Consider the following 19331-nt stretch of genomic DNA (forward strand, 5'->3'; position numbering starts at 1 on the left):
AGACTGTCGAATGCAGAAGGAATAACCTTGATAGATTTACCCCAGAGCTGTAACTGATCTCGGCGTTCGGAAGCGTGTTTTATCAGGCGACGTTACCGCCACCTTCTTTAAGCTTTGACCCTTGACAGAGGATATATCAGGCCCGCGTTCGCTCGGTGGAATATTTTTGAATCTGTGGACTTGCTGTTGAGTTTTGAGACGTACATCTACTAGATTTAGATCTTGCATTCTTGAAGGCTTCAAGTCGATCCCCCACTGGCACCTCCATCGCATCGCATCGCATTACCAGTGACCAATTGACACAAACCGATTGTGAACTTGAAGCTGCAATATCCTGTCCCTTTCTTCGAAAAAGAGAAATATCCTTCATTATGAGACGAGAATACGAATTCAGCGTTTACCGGGGGACCTTCATCCAGCTTGGTCGGCTGCCCCAGTCAGACCTGGTTCCATCACCAGCCAAACCAGAGCTGCAGCGCACTCAGGGTATCCTATGGGTGTCCGCCGAGAGCGGTAGAATCAAGGGATATGATTGGAAAATCCACGATGATGAAGCATTTACTGGGTTCATGAGCAAAAATGGCTGGGTTGATGTTGATGGAAAGACGAATGGCAACCTAGGCGGCGCGACCAAGGTGAAGATTGTCGAGGCACGCGAAGATAAGAACGAATTCTTCTTCCCTGGATTTATTGGTGAGAATGAATACTTTCCATTATTTTCTAGGCCTGGTGAACGCCATTTTTGACACTCGCAGATACTCACATCCATGCGCCTCAATACCCAAATGCAGGCCTGTTCGGGTCTTCAACTCTGCTGGACTGGCTAGAGACCTATACATTTCCAGTGGAATCAGGTTTTGGCACACAATCAACCGTCAAAGGCCAAAGCCAGGCACAGAAGCCAGAAGAAGCACCGGAAAAGGCACTACACATCTACGACCAGGTCGTTTCACGCACGCTCGCTCACGGCACAACCTGCGCTTCATATTTCGCGACAATCCACGTTCCAGCAACTAATGCCCTGGCAGCAATTTGCCAAACACGAGGCCAGCGAGCCTTCATCGGCCGAGTGTGCATGGATGAGCCAGCCTTCTGCCCTGAGTACTACAAAGATCTTTCCGCCGAGGATTCTCTATCCGCGACAAAGGATACAATTCACTATATTCACACTCTGGACCCAAAGGGCACTCTAGTAAAACCCATCGTCACGCCTCGTTTCGCACCAACATGCTCTCGGCCTTCTCTCACTGCGCTCGGTCAATTGGCAGCTAGCTACAACCCTCCACTGCACATCCAGACACACATCGCAGAGAACAAGAACGAAGTGGCACTGGTGAAAGACCTCTTCCCCGAAGCGGAGAGCTACGCTGCAGTTTACGATCAGCACAATCTGCTGACACCACGAACCATCCTCGCGCACGCGGTCCACCTTTCAAAGGAAGAGCGAACACTCGTCAAAGCGCGCGATGCGAAGATCTCCCACTGTCCTGCCTCGAACTCAGCCCTCGGCTCTGGAATTGCCCCAGTGCGAGACTATCTGAACGAGGGCATCACCGTTGGTTTGGGAACGGACGTCAGCGGTGGCTACAGTCCTTCCATCCTCGAAGCTGCTAGACAAGCTTGCCTTTCATCGCGACTACTCGGCCACACGAAAGACTTTGTCGATTATCATTCCCATGACGGCTGTGAGAGCAAATCTGTCGGATTGGAAAAGCTCTCCGTTGCCGAGAGTTTGTACTTGGCTACCCGTGGCGGAGCCGCTGTCGTCAATATGGAAGACGATATCGGTGGTTTTGAGATCGGGATGATCATGGATGCGCAGTTGATCCAGTTAGGCTCTGTGAGGATGAATGGCGTATCTCCGCTATCCGCTACTGCAAATATGAATGGGGGACCTTGTACCAGTCTGATTCAGTCGGGACCTGTTGGTAATGTGGATATATTTGGAACGGAGTCTTGGGAGGAGAAGATTCAGAAGTGGGTTTGGAGTGGAGATGATCGGAATGTTAAGGCTGTTTGGGTTGGGGGCAGGATGGTTCATTGGAGAGTTTAGATCTTGCTGCTGTATTGAACTTGCTTCGGGACTATTTAGTATGAGTACAAGGCGTCCAATCTGCACATATTCGATTTGAGAACTCCTATCCGGTTTTTGAAGATCTATCTCGGAATACAATCTCGGTTTCGGTTTTGAGAGGGAATGCGATGCAGTAGCTCGATAGGATACCTACTAGTCCAATTGTACTTGGAAGCGACGGTCGCGATTTTCAATCGCTTGACTAATCACACTCCAGGGCTAGCACTAAGTTTGAAATCTGCTACATGGGGGCCAAATTTATGTCGCCGACTCGGATGCCGTTACGTCGATCGGCCCGATCCACCTAGTGCCCCGGGGGCCAACCCCACTAAAATGTGTCTCAAAACTGTTGCTGCCCATTCAGATTTCTCCTGGCGATAAAATGGCCCCGAGACTTTTCACCATTTGCAAGCTATTATGACAAATCTTGCCCACCGGGGAGAAGCATTGGAGTTTGCGAAGATAGAGGAATACTCCGAGCAATCACGCAACGTGTCCGACTATTTGAAGATGATCGACCTTGTCAATTATTTAAGGCGCGGCCACTCCGTCATCCGAACAGCATCAATATTCCCAATCTATTCCATATTGAATTACACGCACCCCGATTCAAAGCAAACATGTCCCAACCAACTCTCCTGATCATTCCGGGCTCCTTTTCGCCCCCAGCCCTTTACAAAAACCTCGTTGACAATCTCCGATCGCTCGGTTTCGAAACAATCGTCGAACCCCTCCAATCTGCCATTCGAAAGGAGTCTCCGCCATCGTCTTCAATGTACGACGACGCATCCCACTTTCGCAACGTGATCACCAACCTAGCTGATCAGGGAAAAGACATCGTTCTTATCCCCCATTCATACGGCGGAATCGTCGCCAACGAAAGCGCAAAAGGACTTCTTAAGTCCGATCGATCGAAAGCCGGAAAGACAGGAGGAATCGTGGAAATAATCAACATCAGCACTCTCACTCCCGCAGTGGGCCAATCTGGTCTCGACGTTGCGGGAAAACTCGGTCTTGACCAATTCCCCGTCGAGGTAAGAAATCACCAAAGAACTAGCAGGGTTGATCGCAGTCTGACTCAAATAGGGCGAATACATGGTCCTCGAAGACGAGGGATGCGCGAAGGCGAACTACAATGATGTTCCCTGGGAGCAGGCGTTGGAAATGGCGAAAGGACATAGCGATCATTCAGCTAGGAGCTTTAGAGACAAGCTTACTTATGCGGCTTATTTGGATATTCCATCATCGTGGGTGTTTTGCGAACAGGATGTATTACTTCCGCCTGCTTTTCAAAGGGAGACGATTGATTTGATTGAGCAGCGGAGTGGGAAGAAGGTTCGCGTTTTTGGAATTGATGCTGGTCATTGTGTTACTTCGACTCGGCCGAAGGAACTGGCGGCCTTGATTCAGAAGATCTTGAGCAATTGATTTGATCAAGTTTACGAATGCATGTGTTGCTTACGATCTTAGCCTAGCTGGTAGAATTGAGGAATTGTCGTTCTAAATAATTGGCTACGGCTTCCACAGCGAATAGTTATTGATAACTTCTGGACAATTTGGCCTTAAGTGCATATTTATTCTCTGCTAAAGGTGTAGCTAGTCAAATATGCAATTCTCACTGGAACAACTCAACGCAGTCGAAAATCTAATGAAATTGGGGTCAGTTCGTGCAGGCTCAGATAGAGAAAGATCAATGAAAGTTACTCACAAAGTTGGGGCTCAGATAAGTATCACCCGAGCTTCCGGAAACAACATTAATGGTAATCTGCAAGATGTCAATTATCTTCATTAATAAGTCTGTATCCATGATCAACTTACGGTGTTAGTTCCAGCAACAATCGTGCCACTGGGAATAGTAACATCATAAACTTCACCCAGACCACGGTAAGCGCCGCGAGTAACGCCGCGCGAGTCAAGGTTGGTGGGCGCGGACGGAGTACTGCCGGTGTAGCTGTTGATCTGGAAGTTTATGTTAGTAATTTGTATATCAGATGAACTCAGAGCAGAGTCATACCGTAGCTTGGGGCCGACCTCCGGCAAATGAAAGGGTAGTACCGATTCTCAGGGTAGCGGCACCAGTCTGAGAGGACGTCGCAGTGAACTTGATTGTAATTGGCGAATTCACTGATTTGAAGATTGCCATCGGGAACTGGGACGTAGTAGAGCTACCGACAGTGTAGGTACCGGGGCTCCAGGATGACATGCGGCTGTCGGAGGGGTGCATACGAAGTTGATTGGCGGCGTTGAGGAACCCGGTCGGTCTATATTGTCAGCATCGACGTATGACTTCGTTAATGGAATCTACTTACTGTCCATCCCAGTCTCCGATCTTGAAAATCGTTGTACCGGTCGTCACCTTTCCAGAGATGCTCTTGGAGGTGGTTGATCCGGCGGTAACAGTCACCGAGGAGGTTGCGACGGCAAATTCTCCCTGGTAGTAGACCATGGTATAGGTACCAGGCTTCATAGCGGGAGAGGTAAATGACCCGCTAGAAGCAGTGTAGGTCCAATATTGTGCAGCATCGTTGTACCAGTGGATGACCCAGTCGAATGAAGAACTGGCACCGGAGGCTGTTCCGGACACATAGCCTCGTCCAGAGGTTGCGACATAGCCCTTGATACCAAGGTCGGCGAAGAAAGAAGTGTCGATGTTGGTGCTGGGGGTACCGCTGCGACTGAAGTACATCATGTAGGGGCCATGGAGACCTTGACGGTAGCTTTCGGTCTGGACGTGGCCGGAGTTCTATTTTTGTCAGCTTATGAAGTCAAACATTGTCGGTTTAAACCATACCATGTACCAGTAGAGCCCAGTGTAAGAGCCGACATTGTTTGTGTTTATATCGCTAAAGATGTCAGTGAGACTTTTTCCGAGCTTGTGATGATAATATGCTTACCGGTGGAATGGTCCACCAGCCGATGTCTCGTATTGCGGAATAATCATGCAGACACGGTGGGCGCTGCCGGAAACACCTGAAGTTCTGTTAGAGTGTTTCTTTGGGCCCATCGAAAAAAAACACTTACAATGTCTTTGATCATCGATAAAACGCTCGCTAGAGTAGAACTTGCTTCGGGTTTCGCCATCAACGAGATACTGCAATTAGTTAGCCTCGCACGGCTCTAGTTGGACCGGTTTACCCACCACATCCGAGCCTTCGATGGCAGTTCCATCGGCGATGTTCGACACGTCACCGAAGGGTTCTTCGTTGGGGAGTAGGTCCGCATTCAGTCGGGCGATGTATCGCAACTCGCCGACGGATGGTTCTGGAAGAAGTCAGCTTAGCTAAGGGAATTTCTCTAGCCCGGTGTAATTCACCAGCAGTCGTATAAGTGGCCATATAGATGATTGGATCGCCGCTGTGAACAACATAGTAGTGAGTGAGGGTATCCGTTGCGCAAGTGACCGTGATGTAATCGCCTATAATGGTCAGATTCTCTTGTCAACCCATCTGGAGTTATAAGTGAACTTACCACTTTGTGTCGCACTGACAGTGGCAGTTCCTAGACCCGATCCGATGTGCGAACCAGTCGACTGGTACTGCAGCTCAGATCCGTAGAAACTGATCGACGAGATGTCACAACTGGTGCGGGATACGGTAAACTTTAGTGGGTTAGTCGATCCAGCATCCACAACATAGGTGCCAGAGTTAGTTGTGAGTCCAAATGCAGCATTGGCTACTTTGGCCCAGAGGGCCAATGCGACAACACCCAAAGCCCGAGAGAACATTGCGATGTGAGGAGTTGATCAAAGACAAGCACTCGCAGACAATCCGGTGGACTTTAATGTTTTCTCCCATCTGCCGTTTATATACTGGCTCCAAGTGCCATGCCAACCCTTCACTTGAAACCCTCTATCCTGAACGGTGGAGATTTACCGTTAGCTCAGCTCCGTCCCTGCAAAGTATTCGGGGATTATGCTACATTGGATTTTGGTTCCACCAATCTAGGTATTTCATCCAGGCTCACATTAAGGGGTTCGAAGCATTCGGTGCCCCTTTTCGTCACGGCAACTAGTCACAACCCTCCTTGCACGGCATGATTTGTGGAGCAGACTAAAATAATCTAATGCATCCTAGTGCACTGAAAGAACCTCATATCATCATCATACACGTTCAGCGATGAAATCATCCGAGAGGCTTGCCAAGAACCCCTGCAATTCCATGTGGGGTGCATGGGATGTTTCAAGAGAGCGGCGGCTAGTGGTGGGTAAAACATCAAGACAGATGGGAGTTATCCGTACTTGGCGAAGCGTACGAGCACGTTTACAACTATCTATGCCGTACTGAGAATAGGATCTGCATCTTCAATAAATTTTTCACCCCGCCCGGAGTTCAATTTTCAATACTCGGCTCGCTTTACCACGAGAAACCGAGCGGAATCATGCAGTTCGTCTATACGCCTCCTCATGTTGTGCCAAGGCCTCTGCGGGGTACATAAGCCCTAGCTTGTTTGACTGGTGGATGATTCCTAAGAGGTCAGAACTTCGCCATAGTATGTCCGATGAGAGTCCGTGGCTGTCATGGGTTCCAGGAAAGGAATTCTTCATGCAACATTGCTTGCTGATTGGTCTGGCTTTTGAATCCAAAGCATGACACTGGGCCCAGTGAGCTAAATGCCCACTATCTACGGGGACAGACACTCTAGTGACCTGCCTAGCATAATAACTAGCCAAGACAAAAGCATTCTCGCAACATATTGTCGAGTATACCCCCTTTAGAGGAGTTGCCCGTAATCCAGCCCCCCCTTTGGACCCGGAGTTGTCACTTCTCACATTACCTCACAAACTTCATAGTTTGGATCTCCGAGTCCCGACTCGGAGGTCTCAAGACACAAAATGTATGCACAGCCAACCGAGTGCATTTCTAAAGATCTCTGGAACTCAAAACTCTTTTGGTGTGAATTTGCGAAGTGAAGAGGAAAATCAAATTTTCTCCCCAGGGCACGTCGTTTATTTCCAACTTCGCATGAAGAAGTCCTTCCGCGAGACAAGGTGACGTTTTTAGGTTTTAAGAGCACGGTTCGTTCTTCCAGCATTTGGTGAGTGGATGAAAAAGACAAAATATGGTCATTTGAAGTGATAACAAAGAGAAGAATGCGAAGCTATGTAAAATCCGCATGGTAGCATGGCAGCCTTGGTGCCTGAGGCCGCGATACGCCCGCCTCAACCGATTCAAAACAGACTTCTCTTCTTCTGTTTCACCGCCCACTCAGCGATTTTAATTGAATCAACATTGGATCGTTGTAACGTCGCTAGGTTAAAATCAGTTCACCGCGTGGAATAAAATCTTGGTCGTCCCGGCACGATCATCTACGGGGTATACCGAGAAGTCATCGCCATGCCGCTTCGAAGACCTCATCAGAAATCCCGCAACGGCTGTACTGAGTGCAAGAGACGCCGAGTGAAAGTATGCAGCCCGCGCCCTATCATCAAATTTGCTCTTTTCACTACCGAGCTCACCACTTGTCCCTTAGTGCAATGAACAGCAACCTTGTCACAATTGCATTAAGTACCAGAGTCAATGCATCTATCAGACAGATCTGGGACAACACAGACGAAGCCCAGTTAAGTCAGGGGTATCATTTCCTACTGTAGATGAGATTGATTCAAATTCAATCATCCGCGCTATAGAATCATCCGCCGCTACACTTCAACATAATTTGGCTAGAAGCGCAGACTTCGAAGCAGCAGATCTTGAGCTCATGCATCACTTCAGCACGTCAGTTGCTAAAAAGTTATCTAATCGCAACGAAATCCAAGAAGTCTGGGCGGTCGCACTTCCCAAAGAAGCATACTCATGTGACTACCTCATTCACGGGTTACTTGCTCTTTCGGCTATTCATTTGAGCTCTTTCGACCGAGAGCATAGACATGATTATATGGGCCTGTCTATCTATCATCTCAACAAGTCTCTTGCTGACTTTAGGAAGTGCCTTGTCGACATATCAACAGATAACTGCGTACCATTATTTGCCGCTTCATCTGTTATGGTCATCCATGTGTGTGCGCAGTCTGCCCTGGAGAGAAATCCAAAGGCAACCCAAGGTAATCTCCAGTCGCAAATTGAAATGCTCATGAAGCTTTTCAACATGTGCAGAGGGGTTGAGACCATACTTGCTCCGTATAGTGAAGATATCCGTGGGAGCTCTTTGAGATCTTTACTGCATGAGGACTACTCTCTAGTTTCTTCTCTATCAAGGTATCGTCAAGACGAGCTGCAGATAATCTTGTAACGATCCAAAATGAGGACTAACGCGTACCGAAGTGATCGGAATACCTGTCTAGCAAATGAACCTCGACTCTCGGACCTGAAAAACCTCGTCTTAAATCAGATTTCCGAGCCGGAGGAACAAGTCAAGTACCTAGATGCTGTGGACAAACTTGGCACCGCATTTCGTTTCATGAGTGTCGCAAAACAACCACTCGAGCCGGGTGCAGCTTTCGTGTGGCCAATTTTGCTACAGCGAGACACCATCCATCTCTTCATGCAAAGGTCTCCGATTTCACTCTTACTGCTGGCACACTATTGTGTAATCTTGCATCATCTGGATGGCTACTGGTTCTTACACGGGTGGTACAAAGCACTACTGCTTGAAATCACCGAGATCATGCCTTCTGAATTGCAGCCTTGGGTTCTTTGGCCGAAAAATGTCTGCGGCTTGGTTGATCTTTTATAACATCGTGGACCCCAATATATTAGGAATTTCGACCACCCATGGAAATATTTTTCGAATTTTGATACAGTGTGCGACTGTCGATGCCTCATAAATGATCAAATTCCTGGATCGAATCAAATACCTGATGAACGGTCTATCTAAGAATTTAATGTTATACCAGAATCCACATCCAAAATAATGACTGCCCCTACATGAGGAGCTTGAATTTGAAAATTCTCAATGTTAGCTCTCATCACCTATTACATATCTTTCACTGCCCCCCCCCCCCCTCAGCAATTCTGGGAATGTGCCGTCCAAGTCCCCGCTGCCCCCTCACATAGATCTCAAAGCTTCGAGTGAGTGGCGGCCCCCCCCTTGTCACCCTGGGACAATATCACAGAAGGGTGAAATACGTTGATCGCCACCATTGCAAAGAACATCAGCGTCGAGTCAAAGACGTACATGAAAGCCTCATGGCTTATCAGATAGCCGTCGTTCCCCTGCGCATATTCGATGAGCCGAAAGACTGATCGTATCAAAATCAAAATGCTCGAAAGATATAATCCCCAAAGAACAGATTCCCAACTGCGCATGACATGGAGGCCTTGGACTTCTCTCGCGTCTATTGTTTGCCGGGTGGGTTGCAAGCGTATACGTTTGTGAAAGACAACCGAGGTGATCAGGAAGAAAGAGAAGAAAACAAGTTGCACACAAAGGCCTCCGATCGTTATATGCTCCCCAGTCTTCATCGCAGTTATGGTTCCACTTGCCATAATACCACCTCCTATAAGAGAGTTTATGAGTATCCTGAAGCATACAATGGACGAAGGTCGATCTCGTAAAAGCCTTTTTCACATACCTGCTGCCTGCATTACGAACGCAATCACATCACCCGTCACGAAAATCCCTGTCATCCATTTCAACGGCACGATACTGAAGCTTTCGGCGCGAAGGTAGAGGATCAATCTTCCGAGGACCATATAAATCGACGCAGCGTAGAGAGGGGGGTGCAAGTAGAATGAGGATCGTTTGAATGGAGTAAATCGGTACACTTTGGGTGTTCGAATGTGAAATTGCCCGTGCAATGTAGCCGATTATCTGAACTACCAGCTCCCAAAGTTAGCAGGTCGGTTTACAGATGCCGGGCTCAGAGATGATAGAAAACTCACAGATTCCCCCGAGGACAAAGGCACTGAAATACCAGGCGCGGCATTTGATGAGTTGATAGAGATGGAAGGCAGTCGTCAATAGAAACAGAACGATGAATATCACAGCCGCCGCCACCGAGGGGGTGTAGCGGTAAAGTTGAAAGTCAATGTGTCCCTCAGAGTCGCCCATGATGGAAGGGGCAGTTTTGTCACGGAGTGGTGATGATAACCTGATGCTGAAAGTGAATTTGAAAGGAAATGAAGCGAAAGTTGGGCGGAAACTTAGAATTTTGAAGCGAATGAAGGAGATATTTTTATAGGAAACCACAGCCAAGATATGGAGCTCACTGCCTTCTAAATTGTCATCTTCGAGTACAGAATTCTCTTGGGTGGATGTTAGGTGGAACCCGTCGTATACTACGAAGCCAGCCTCGTCCATTTTAGGCTTAGTGTACGAGCATACGAGAACCAATCATCTTCAAATTGGTCTTCTTGGATTCCTTTTCCACAATTTCTGAGTTTCTGTCAAGTTGAAGAACACTTTTTGGCATTGAAAATAGTCCCGATCGTGGTCATTTTCCGATTTACCCGTTCAACAACGTGAGTGATCCCACTATACCCTTGGAGAGTGAGCTTTGAGGGTAAACATGCGGCTATCTAAAGAGTCAAAATCTACAAACGCAGAAAAACCCCGAATGTACTAGTATATTCAAGTTGACTGCCGGGGCTTTGATCAAGTTGACCCAAGGCCTTTGGCCAATTCAAAAATTCATTCATTGCAAAGGCCTGGTGAAGAACGATACTCAAGCCTAGTGCCTGGTATACATTCTAGAGCTATCCACTTAATTAGACGTTCAGCACCAACATGGTTGGTAAAAAAGCAGATCAGAGCTCCTGAAATCATGAATTCAAGTTCAAGCTTTAAACTCCTTTCCCAATGCTACTAGCTAGTACTAGTACAGTGCTTGCAATGTTACAGTCAGGGAATGAACCTGAAGACATGGCCCACACGAGCAAGGCCGCGGCCCAGATACTCTCACCTATCGATACTTTACGCCGGAGATTTATACTAGACATGATACCAATACAGAAGAAGCAAACTTTTTGTTATACTCTAGTACAGAAACACGGCAATGAGATTGATTTGGCGGACTTTATCCCTTCCATCATGTACTGCCCCACAGTCCGGCGGTTCACATGCTGATCCCCCGGGTGCATCCCGGCTGATTCCTTCAACAACCGGGTGCATTCCGGACTTAGAAAGTACCAATTACCACCACGCGGGGATTTTCACAAGGTGATGACCAAATGAATTGCCCCAGATTTTCCCGTTTTTCGGTCAGGGCCAGAACCAGAGCCGCGGTCACAGTCCGCGGGTATGTATTCCGGGGACCCCGGAGAAAGCCAGAAGAATGATGGGATGATCTCACAGTATCCACTTTTATCCCAGAGTTCAACACTGTTGGTGGGATGACGGTAATCAGCGTGCCGATCGGGCACATCCGATGGTGTGCCTTTCACCTAGCGATGACTTGCGAGAGTGGCTCATCCATTCACGCTCTTTGATCGAGCCTTAGACCCAGTCTAGTGGCTGCGATCTGCAATGTCTTGCACACGTGCAGCTGAGCCGAGGATGTTTGTTGCTCTTTGAAGGCATGTCAAATAAGATCAACTTGATTTCTTTTTATCTACCCTCTCCCCATTTCAAAGGCTGCAATTGGAGACTCGATCTCTCGCGGAGAACAGGATAGATCTCGTGTCACCATTGTCATCTACAGTTACACACCACACCACACCACACCACACCACACGTTGTACGGATATCTCCCGGTCGGAGTCAATATGCTCCTCAGCCCCACCGTCCAACTGGCCGGGGTCCTGTCTGTGCTCTTCCTGGTCGTCCGATACATCGCCAACGCACACCACCACTACAGACAAGCGAAGGCACTGCACTGCGAGAAACCTGCAAGTGGAGCTTCTAGATTCTTTGGAATCCCTGCCTTCCTACGTCTCAGCAAAGCCGTGCGTGAGAAGCGATGGATCGACTACCTGACCGATCAATTCGATATCAACGGCACAACATTCAGCCAGCGTTTCCTCTCACGCAGGCTAATCACCACCATCGAACCGGAGAACATCAAAGCGATCCTAGCGACACAATTCAAGGACTTCTGTCTAGGAACAAGGCACGAACAATTCGACCCGCTACTCGGTGATGGTATTTTCACACTCGATGGAGCGGGCTGGTCGCATGCACGCGGCATGTTGCGACCGCAATTCGCCAGGGATCAGGTACTTCATGACCCTGCTATATTCAATCTGACTTCCTTAATAATCGATTCACCCAGGTCGCCGATCTATCCATGCTAGACGACCACATCTCACACTTAATCGACCTCATCCCGAAAGACCGCACCGCATTCGACATCCAGCGCCTCTTCTTCCTTCTAACCCTAGACTCCGCAACACACTTCCTTTTCGGCGAATCAGTCGGCTGCATGCTCCCCCCATCAGAAACAACCGGCGTCCTCGAGAAATCCGCCGTTGGCAACGCGCAAGGCTTCGCCGACGCCTTCACAACAGCGCAAGACTACCTCGCCGCCCGATCGCGCGCACAGGGCCTCTACTGGCTCGTCAATCCCAAAGAATTCCGCGAAGCGAATCGTCGCGTCCACGAAGTCGTCGACCACTACGTAAACGTCGCTCTGGAGAGAAAGCGTAATCCCGATCCCAAGCAGGGTGATGGTCGGTATATCTTTCTCGAAGCACTGGCCGCCGAAACCGATGATCCGAAAATGCTGCGCGATAATATGTTGAATATCCTTCTCGCTGGTCGTGATACAACAGCCAGTCTGCTGAGTTCGACGTTCTTCTATCTCTCGCAGTATCCGAATGTGTGGAGCCGACTGCGCCGGGAAATCGTCAACGAATTCGGCGATGTTAGGAAGCCTAATGGGGAAATTACACAAGCTAGATTGAAAGATCTGAAATATCTGCGCTATGTCCTGAATGAAGTTCTCAGACTGCAGCCTCCTGTTCCGGTCAATTTCCGCGTGGCTACGAAGGACACGTCCCTGCCTGTTGGTGGGGGCCCGGACAAGCGCTCTCCTGTTTATGTGCAAAAGGGACAAATGGTGGCATACAATGTGTTCGCCATGCACCGTCGAACGGACTACTGGGGCAAAGATGCGAGAATTTTCCGACCGGAGCGGTGGGAGGAGAATGCGAAGCATGGTTGGGAGTATCTTCCTTTTAACGGTGGTCCTCGGATTTGCCTTGGTCGTGAGTTTTCCGCAATAGCATAGCACGAGATCCGATGCTAACTTGATTCGTAGAACAATATGCTCTTACTGAAGCCAGTTACACTGTTGTCCGACTCATGCAGAATTTCGATACGGTCGAGAATGCGGATCCGAATCCCCGCCAGGAGCCGATTAAGAATTCTAACTTGACTATGATGCATGATCGTGGTGTTCCGGTTAAGCTGTATGCGTCGGAGAAGATCTGAGTATGACAGTACTACTAGTAGTAGATTTATGTCGTCACGAATCACATTGAGGTTTCTTCATTTTATTCTAGCTGAACACACCAAGCAATATAGCGAAACTGAGGGAGTCTCGAGACCATAAGTGGTTGTTGTAAAGAATAGACAGCACAGCCACGCGAGACATTATCCCCTGGGCACAGTCACAAAGCAATTCTCCTTCGCCAGGCCTAGTATACTAGTACATACATACTATAGACCTACACACAAAATAGAATAGTTTCTGTCCAAGTTCGAATAGGAGAAGCTTGTGCTCTAAAACGCCCCCATCTATCGAACTTGAACTCATGAAGGACGCTGTGAACAAGGTTCCAAGGTTCTCAATAGTGTCACGCCAAATTTCGGTGGAATACTGGTAGTAGAGAGGATAACTGGCAATCTCACGCCCGAAAGAACGACTCGGAGGAGCAGCGGGTAGGTCAGGTGAAGTAGGCGCAGGAGGCGCAGGAGGAGCAAGTGAACTTGGAATGAGCCCTGGAGGCGTAGGTAGTTGTTCTATGCCTATTTACTATTTACCTACCAAGGTAGATCCGAACATGTTTTCGCTGATCGTACCTATCTACTGCTAGTAGTACGTAGATGAATATTGATAATATCAACCAGATGATCTCCGGATGCGGTGGTTGAAGGAAATCACCTGGGCATGCAGGTGCGCTGATTGCTTTTTCTAGAAAATATTGACAGAACGTCGATACATATATAGCCAAAAAAGAATATCCAAGAGAGAGGAAAGGAAGAATAAAGTAGAGAGAAGAGAAATAGAGAGATAAAGAAAACTGATCTAAAGTGATACACCCACTCCGTGTATCCCTCTCAGCAGGAAGAAAGAGAAGGAAGGAAGAGATGAAAGAAAGAGAACAGTGAGATAAAAGAGAAACACCCACATTAACAGTGGGTGAGTGACATTGAATGCTCATTTTGGAATTAATAAAGAATAATAAGAGCAAAGTGGAACAGACTCATAGTCTATGGGAACACATAACATGCATGATCGGGAATAGTAAGGTGGTACGGCATTAACTTAAACGGCACTTCACGGAGCGGAGATTCGGGATGAGCAAGTCCAGCATCAAGAATCAAGAGTATCTTCAACTCATTCGGTTATCAAACGATTGCGAAAATTCGGGGGTTCAGGGACAGCCGGGCGAGGATCAGAAGGGCAGCGCCGAGGAGGAGGGTGGACCCGGAGAACATGGCGATAGAGAGCCAGCCATGCTTCGAGACGAGCTCTCCGCTGATGGGAATGTTGGCCATCGCGCTGTAGAACAGTCAGTAAGGTTTGGTACAGCCACACAAGCGAGGGGATGATACGTACGAAAGGGCAGTTGATCCCACGACGGTGCCAATGGCAAGGCCCATGGTGTGTCGGCTGGCAACCTGTGCGGCGCAGGCCTGCTGGAGCGAAAGAATTCCCTGTGCGGTCATGAGCGAATGCTAAGAAGGAAAAGAGGAGAGTGACTTACACCAGAGGCAAAGCCGTAAGCAGCGCACCAGATGACCAGGCCCGCGACGGATGTCACCTTGGTCCAACACATGGCGATGATCCCGGCCAGGAGGTTGGAGAGGATGATCAAGTTGAATTTACCGTATTTATCGGCCAGCACGCCGGGAATCACTCGGCCAAAGAACGAGGCACCGTTCACAATGGAGATCGTGTAGAAGGCAAGGGTGGAAGAGAATCCCTTCTGGATCGCATACGTAGTGATGTAGAAGAACGGGCCAAACATTCCGAAGTAGGTGAAGAACAGAGCCAGGCAAAGGAGCAACATCGCCGGCTTCTTGAACAGCTTCTTGCGTTCCTCCTTGAGGTCAACGTTTTCTTCTGTGACTGCGGCCTGCTTTTCGGAAGCCTCTTTAGCATGGTCCACGCGGTTCTCTCTTCCAGACACCTCCGTTTCGGAATCACTAGTTGCGATGGGGCGTTTTGGGGCCGGGACTGGGGGAGCAGACGGTGCACTGGCAACTGCGCAGGGCAGAATGAAGAGGGGAATCATAATGAATGCACAAATGCGCATGGTCCAGGGGAAGCCGAGACTGTGGTTCTTCATCATCTGGTCGATGGCAATGGGCCACACAATTCCACCAAGAGAGGAGCCACCGAGGACAATACCCATGGATGCGGCTCGGTTCTTCGCGGTCACATTCTTAGCGACGAGGGCCAGCATTGGCCAGGAGACCAGGGACATGGAAATGCCGAGCAGAACACCTTGGCAGAGGAGGAACTGCCAGAATTGTTTGCAGAGGGAGATCATCATAATACTGAAGACCATGCCAATGGCACCGGTGCAGGTGAGGAGCTGGAAGTAGGAAGGAGCCCGGAAGTCAGCTTCTATGCGATTATATATATAATGAAGTCTTGAAGTGGAATAGCGAGACTCACCTTTGGACCAAAAATGTCCATGAGAACACCAGCAATGGGGGAAATGCCAAAGAAAAACAGAACTGCAATGGCACCCAGCCATGCGATAGTCGATAGATTGCCATTTGCAACATTAAGGCCACCATGAGCCTTGTCGACGCCGTAGATTTCTTCAAAGACACCGAACGAGTTCATGAAGCCAACGGTGCAGAACAGACTGGTCGATGCACCGGTGATGATCAGCCAGGCGCGGGCACTATAGAAAACATGTTAACGAGAACTGGGTCAGAATTGGGGACAAGCATACTTGGACTGGGATGGGGGATCGGTAGTGTTGGCCATGGCGGGTAAATGGGGGGGGTGAGTAGATGAAGTTGAGTGGAATTGGAAGTAGAAGGGGAAGATGGGATTGAAATAGAAGAAGGGAGTTGTAGAGGAAAAGACCGAGAGAGGAAGTAGGTGACCTTGAGGAGCAACCAAGACCAAGACTAAGTACTCATCGTTCCTGCTGAGACTTTTGGTATACATCGGAGCCTCCGCGGAGTGGGTCACATGTTTGGGCCTGATCAGATAAGGGTAGTATGGAGAATACCATTAATACTGTATCACGCGCGCCCACGCGTGATAGCCTGCACTGGTTTTGGCCTAGCTCTGTACTATCTCGTACCACCACAATTCACAACGGATATCAGCACGGAGTCTCCGGTCTTCGGTCTTCGGTCTTTTGTCTTTTCTCTTCTTCTCCGACTCCGATAATTCCCCCGAACGACAACATCACCCTGAGACAAACATTAACTGCAATTGACCCCTTCGCCTTCTTTCTCCACCCCGCTGACGACCCGGTCACTTTTCTATGCTCAGCAATACTCAGCCTTCAGCCCTGCTTCTGGTCCGTCTTTATACCATTCGGCCCCACTGCCAAGATGAAGCGTAAACCCTCCCCCGGAATGCATCCAACCACTGGCACTGGCACTGGCACTGGCGCCACCAGAAAACAGCCCCGACAAGACCCTGTCTCATGCGAATCATGTCGCAAAAAGAAACTCAAATGCGATCGAAACCAGCCATGCAGTAGTTGTTCTGCCCGGAAACTCATCTGTAGCTATGGAAGCTATGGCCATGGAGCCTCCAGCCCCGGAGTGAAACCAGACAGCCAGTCGGAGGAGAGGCCCACCCATTCCAATGCCAATACCGATGCCGATCCCAGAGCTATCTTTCCGCTGGCATCCTCATCCGTACAAGGACAGCCCCAAGAAGGTCGACCACACTCAAGACATGACCGGAATGAGCCCCTCGTCACGGCCGACTGGCTGGAGACTATTGTCATGGCGCATCGAGTCCCTTCCGCCGCCCCAATCCCCATACGAGGTGGATTGACCCATCACCAACGACCTGAATTTCCCCAGCCATGTCCAAGCACCATATCCGGCAACCTTCTCACTCTCGTCCGCGGCGGTCGCATCGCTTCAAATGAAAACCCCGCCAACATCCATCTTCCCGCCTTGTTGCCCTCCGAGACCGAAGCTCTGGGCCTGTTGGCATTTTATTTCAACCACCTCGACTACCAGTATCATTTGATAGTCGCTAGTCGCACGAAGCGAGACATCCATGCCATCTATGAAAGTGCAGCTAGAAATGAACCGGTCAATTTGAACCATCTTGCTTTACTGTTTAGTATCATCGCCTCCGCCCTCTTCTACCAGCTTCTCCCCACCGAATCCGCAGAGTTTGCCGAGATATGTAGTTCAGAGATCGCATTCCTCGCCGGTGCCGCTCTGATCCAGGCTAATTACATCGCATATCCCACCATCGAGGGCCTCCAGGCGACCATGATAATCGCTCATCATCTCTCCAGTAATACCCTCAGCCCGTCTGTGAGCTCCTTCTTCGTCCATGGCGCGCTGGTTAGTCAAGCCAAAGCCCTGGGACTCCACGCGATGGACAACGCATCGCATTTAGAGGAACGAAAGCGAAACGGCTACGATAGAACGGAAGTCGAGTTAAAGCGAAGGCTATGGTGGGACCTGGCCTCGTACGACTGGTAAGTCAGCATCCTTTTCGATCACCGCTCTACGCTGTCGATTTCCATCCCATATGCTAACCCATTGTCACAGGTTAATCGGATTCCTCAGCGGCCCGCAACAATGGACATACACAATCCACCCCAACAACATGCACGTTCGCAGACCACTGAACATCGAAGACGAAGACCTCGACTCCAACGAAACAGGACACCCACTATCAACCCCAACATGCATGTCATACACCCACTCCCGCCTACGCCTAGCGGAAGTATGCCGCGAAATCGTCGAAAAAGCCGGACCCGAACATCTCGACGGAGTAGAAGTCGCCTACGAAAAGATCCTCGAACTAGACAGGAAGCTACACGACGCGCACGCCGAACTCCCCGCCTACTTCCGCTACGATCAGACCGCGCGCCGGGAATACAGCGATCTCTACCGCGATCGACCGGCAATCGCCTGGCAACGCGCCTTCATCCAGCAAGGCTTTCACTCCCGTCTTTGCCGTCTGCACCGTCAGTATTTTGTTCGCGGGGCCAGAGATCCGCGATACTCGTACTCGCACGTCGTTTCCTTACAGTCTGCGCGGAAGGTGTTGGAGGTAAAGCGGATAATGGACGAAGAAGAACCATTCTTCTCGCCGAATAGCTCTTTCTTCTGGGCGGTTATGCATCACGTCTTCATGGCGGCGGTCATACTCCTCATCGACGTCTGTTTCAACTGGGACGATATCCTCGCCGAAAAGAGGAAGGAAGAGGTACTGAGTGCATGCCGGATGCTCAGCCGCGCACAGCAGTCGTCATCCGTCGCGCGAGAAGGCATCAATGCCATGATGGGTATTCTCCGAAAACACTGGAAACAGGAAAAGCGACTCGCTGCACAGACTGAGTTGTCGGGGAGTGGGTCCGATGGAGCATGCTCCTTCAACACGCAGCCCCAGCCCCAGCCCCAGCCCCAGTTCCAGTCCCAAGTCATGATGCCGACGTCGACCATGCATGGAGTTGGAGCCAGGGCCAGCTACCTCTCCCCATCCCAGCCCTTCCCCCTTCCTACGCAGAATTACGAGGCAGTGAACCCAGCTGCCTACATTCCACTGGAGGACTTGTGGACGGAGATGCTGGATGGAAGTGCCCAGGCTGGCCTAGATACACCCGAGTGGATCGAGATGCTAGCAGAGCTGAATAATACAACAGGGCCCTGCGAGTGAAGCGGGCACGGCAGTCTGTAGCTGCCACTTTGCAGTAAGTACCTACTTCCCTACTGGCTATCGCCGTCTATAACATCACTCTTATCTCTACTCTGTAATATAGACAAAGTTGCGCGGCCTACAGGTTAGGCTTCATTAATGCCAATGAAATAGAATAATTAACTTTCTAATGAATATCATTTTTGTGGTGATTGAATGGGACCTTTTGTATGGTAATGGTATGCTGGACGGTGTAAAAGTAACTAAGGAAGGAGCACGCAGTCTTCGTGTACATTTGGACACTCCTGTAAATCGTACTCAGGATGAGTATTTCTGGCAGTGCCCTTA

At 49.4% G+C, this 19331-nt stretch overlaps 9 protein-coding genes across 9 annotated transcripts; 6 read left to right on the top strand and 3 right to left on the bottom strand.

The window, feature by feature from the left end:
- Nucleotides 1-371: 371 nt before the first annotated feature.
- N7533_000306 (uncharacterized protein) lies at nucleotides 372-2053 on the top strand (the record flags this gene model as incomplete). The annotated part of the gene is made up of 2 exons (XM_057096956.1): nucleotides 372-693; nucleotides 756-2053. The coding sequence occupies 2 exons, from the start codon at nucleotides 372-374 to the stop codon at nucleotides 2051-2053; spliced, it is 1620 nt and encodes a 539-aa protein (XP_056965449.1).
- A 641-nt stretch (nucleotides 2054-2694) lies between these two features.
- Nucleotides 2695-3502, top strand: N7533_000307 (alpha/beta hydrolase; the record flags this gene model as incomplete). The annotated part of the gene is made up of 2 exons (XM_057096957.1): nucleotides 2695-3108; nucleotides 3161-3502. The coding sequence occupies 2 exons, from the start codon at nucleotides 2695-2697 to the stop codon at nucleotides 3500-3502; spliced, it is 756 nt and encodes a 251-aa protein (XP_056965450.1).
- A 187-nt stretch (nucleotides 3503-3689) lies between these two features.
- On the bottom strand, nucleotides 3690-5798 carry rglA (putative rhamnogalacturonase B; the record flags this gene model as incomplete). The annotated part of the gene is made up of 11 exons (XM_057096958.1): nucleotides 3690-3719; nucleotides 3783-3839; nucleotides 3893-4033; nucleotides 4089-4335; nucleotides 4384-4817; nucleotides 4866-4917; nucleotides 4969-5044; nucleotides 5096-5165; nucleotides 5214-5335; nucleotides 5388-5489; nucleotides 5543-5798. The coding sequence occupies 11 exons, from the start codon at nucleotides 5796-5798 to the stop codon at nucleotides 3690-3692; spliced, it is 1587 nt and encodes a 528-aa protein (XP_056965451.1).
- A 1609-nt stretch (nucleotides 5799-7407) lies between these two features.
- On the top strand, nucleotides 7408-8302 carry N7533_000309 (Zn(II)2Cys6 transcription factor domain-containing protein; the record flags this gene model as incomplete). Its single annotated transcript, XM_057096959.1, has 2 exons — nucleotides 7408-7476; nucleotides 7544-8302. The coding sequence occupies 2 exons, from the start codon at nucleotides 7408-7410 to the stop codon at nucleotides 8300-8302; spliced, it is 828 nt and encodes a 275-aa protein (XP_056965452.1).
- A 9-nt stretch (nucleotides 8303-8311) lies between these two features.
- Nucleotides 8312-8746, top strand: N7533_000310 (uncharacterized protein; the record flags this gene model as incomplete). The annotated part of the gene is made up of 1 exon (XM_057096960.1): nucleotides 8312-8746. The coding sequence occupies one exon, from the start codon at nucleotides 8312-8314 to the stop codon at nucleotides 8744-8746; it is 435 nt and encodes a 144-aa protein (XP_056965453.1).
- Nucleotides 8747-9069: 323 nt separating this feature from the next.
- On the bottom strand, nucleotides 9070-10063 carry N7533_000311 (RTA1 domain-containing protein; the record flags this gene model as incomplete). The annotated part of the gene is made up of 3 exons (XM_057096961.1): nucleotides 9070-9509; nucleotides 9585-9776; nucleotides 9895-10063. 3 exons carry the CDS (start codon nucleotides 10061-10063, stop codon nucleotides 9070-9072), a joined length of 801 nt encoding a protein of 266 aa, XP_056965454.1.
- A 1652-nt stretch (nucleotides 10064-11715) lies between these two features.
- Nucleotides 11716-13381, top strand: N7533_000312 (cytochrome P450; the record flags this gene model as incomplete). The annotated part of the gene is made up of 3 exons (XM_057096962.1): nucleotides 11716-12165; nucleotides 12222-13155; nucleotides 13209-13381. 3 exons carry the CDS (start codon nucleotides 11716-11718, stop codon nucleotides 13379-13381), a joined length of 1557 nt encoding a protein of 518 aa, XP_056965455.1.
- Nucleotides 13382-14521: 1140 nt separating this feature from the next.
- N7533_000313 (putative MFS monocarboxylate transporter) lies at nucleotides 14522-16118 on the bottom strand (the record flags this gene model as incomplete). The annotated part of the gene is made up of 5 exons (XM_057096963.1): nucleotides 14522-14675; nucleotides 14733-14830; nucleotides 14881-15714; nucleotides 15798-16032; nucleotides 16084-16118. The coding sequence occupies 5 exons, from the start codon at nucleotides 16116-16118 to the stop codon at nucleotides 14522-14524; spliced, it is 1356 nt and encodes a 451-aa protein (XP_056965456.1).
- A 581-nt stretch (nucleotides 16119-16699) lies between these two features.
- Nucleotides 16700-19004, top strand: N7533_000314 (uncharacterized protein; the record flags this gene model as incomplete). Its single annotated transcript, XM_057096964.1, has 2 exons — nucleotides 16700-17817; nucleotides 17891-19004. 2 exons carry the CDS (start codon nucleotides 16700-16702, stop codon nucleotides 19002-19004), a joined length of 2232 nt encoding a protein of 743 aa, XP_056965457.1.
- Between the last annotated feature and the right edge of the window lie 327 nt (nucleotides 19005-19331).

Source organism: Penicillium manginii (assembly GCF_028828005.1).
Source record: "Penicillium manginii strain IBT 31320 chromosome Unknown utg000001l:1.0-3466041.0:1.0-3467806.0, whole genome shotgun sequence".
Taxonomy (NCBI): domain Eukaryota; kingdom Fungi; phylum Ascomycota; class Eurotiomycetes; order Eurotiales; family Aspergillaceae; genus Penicillium; species Penicillium manginii.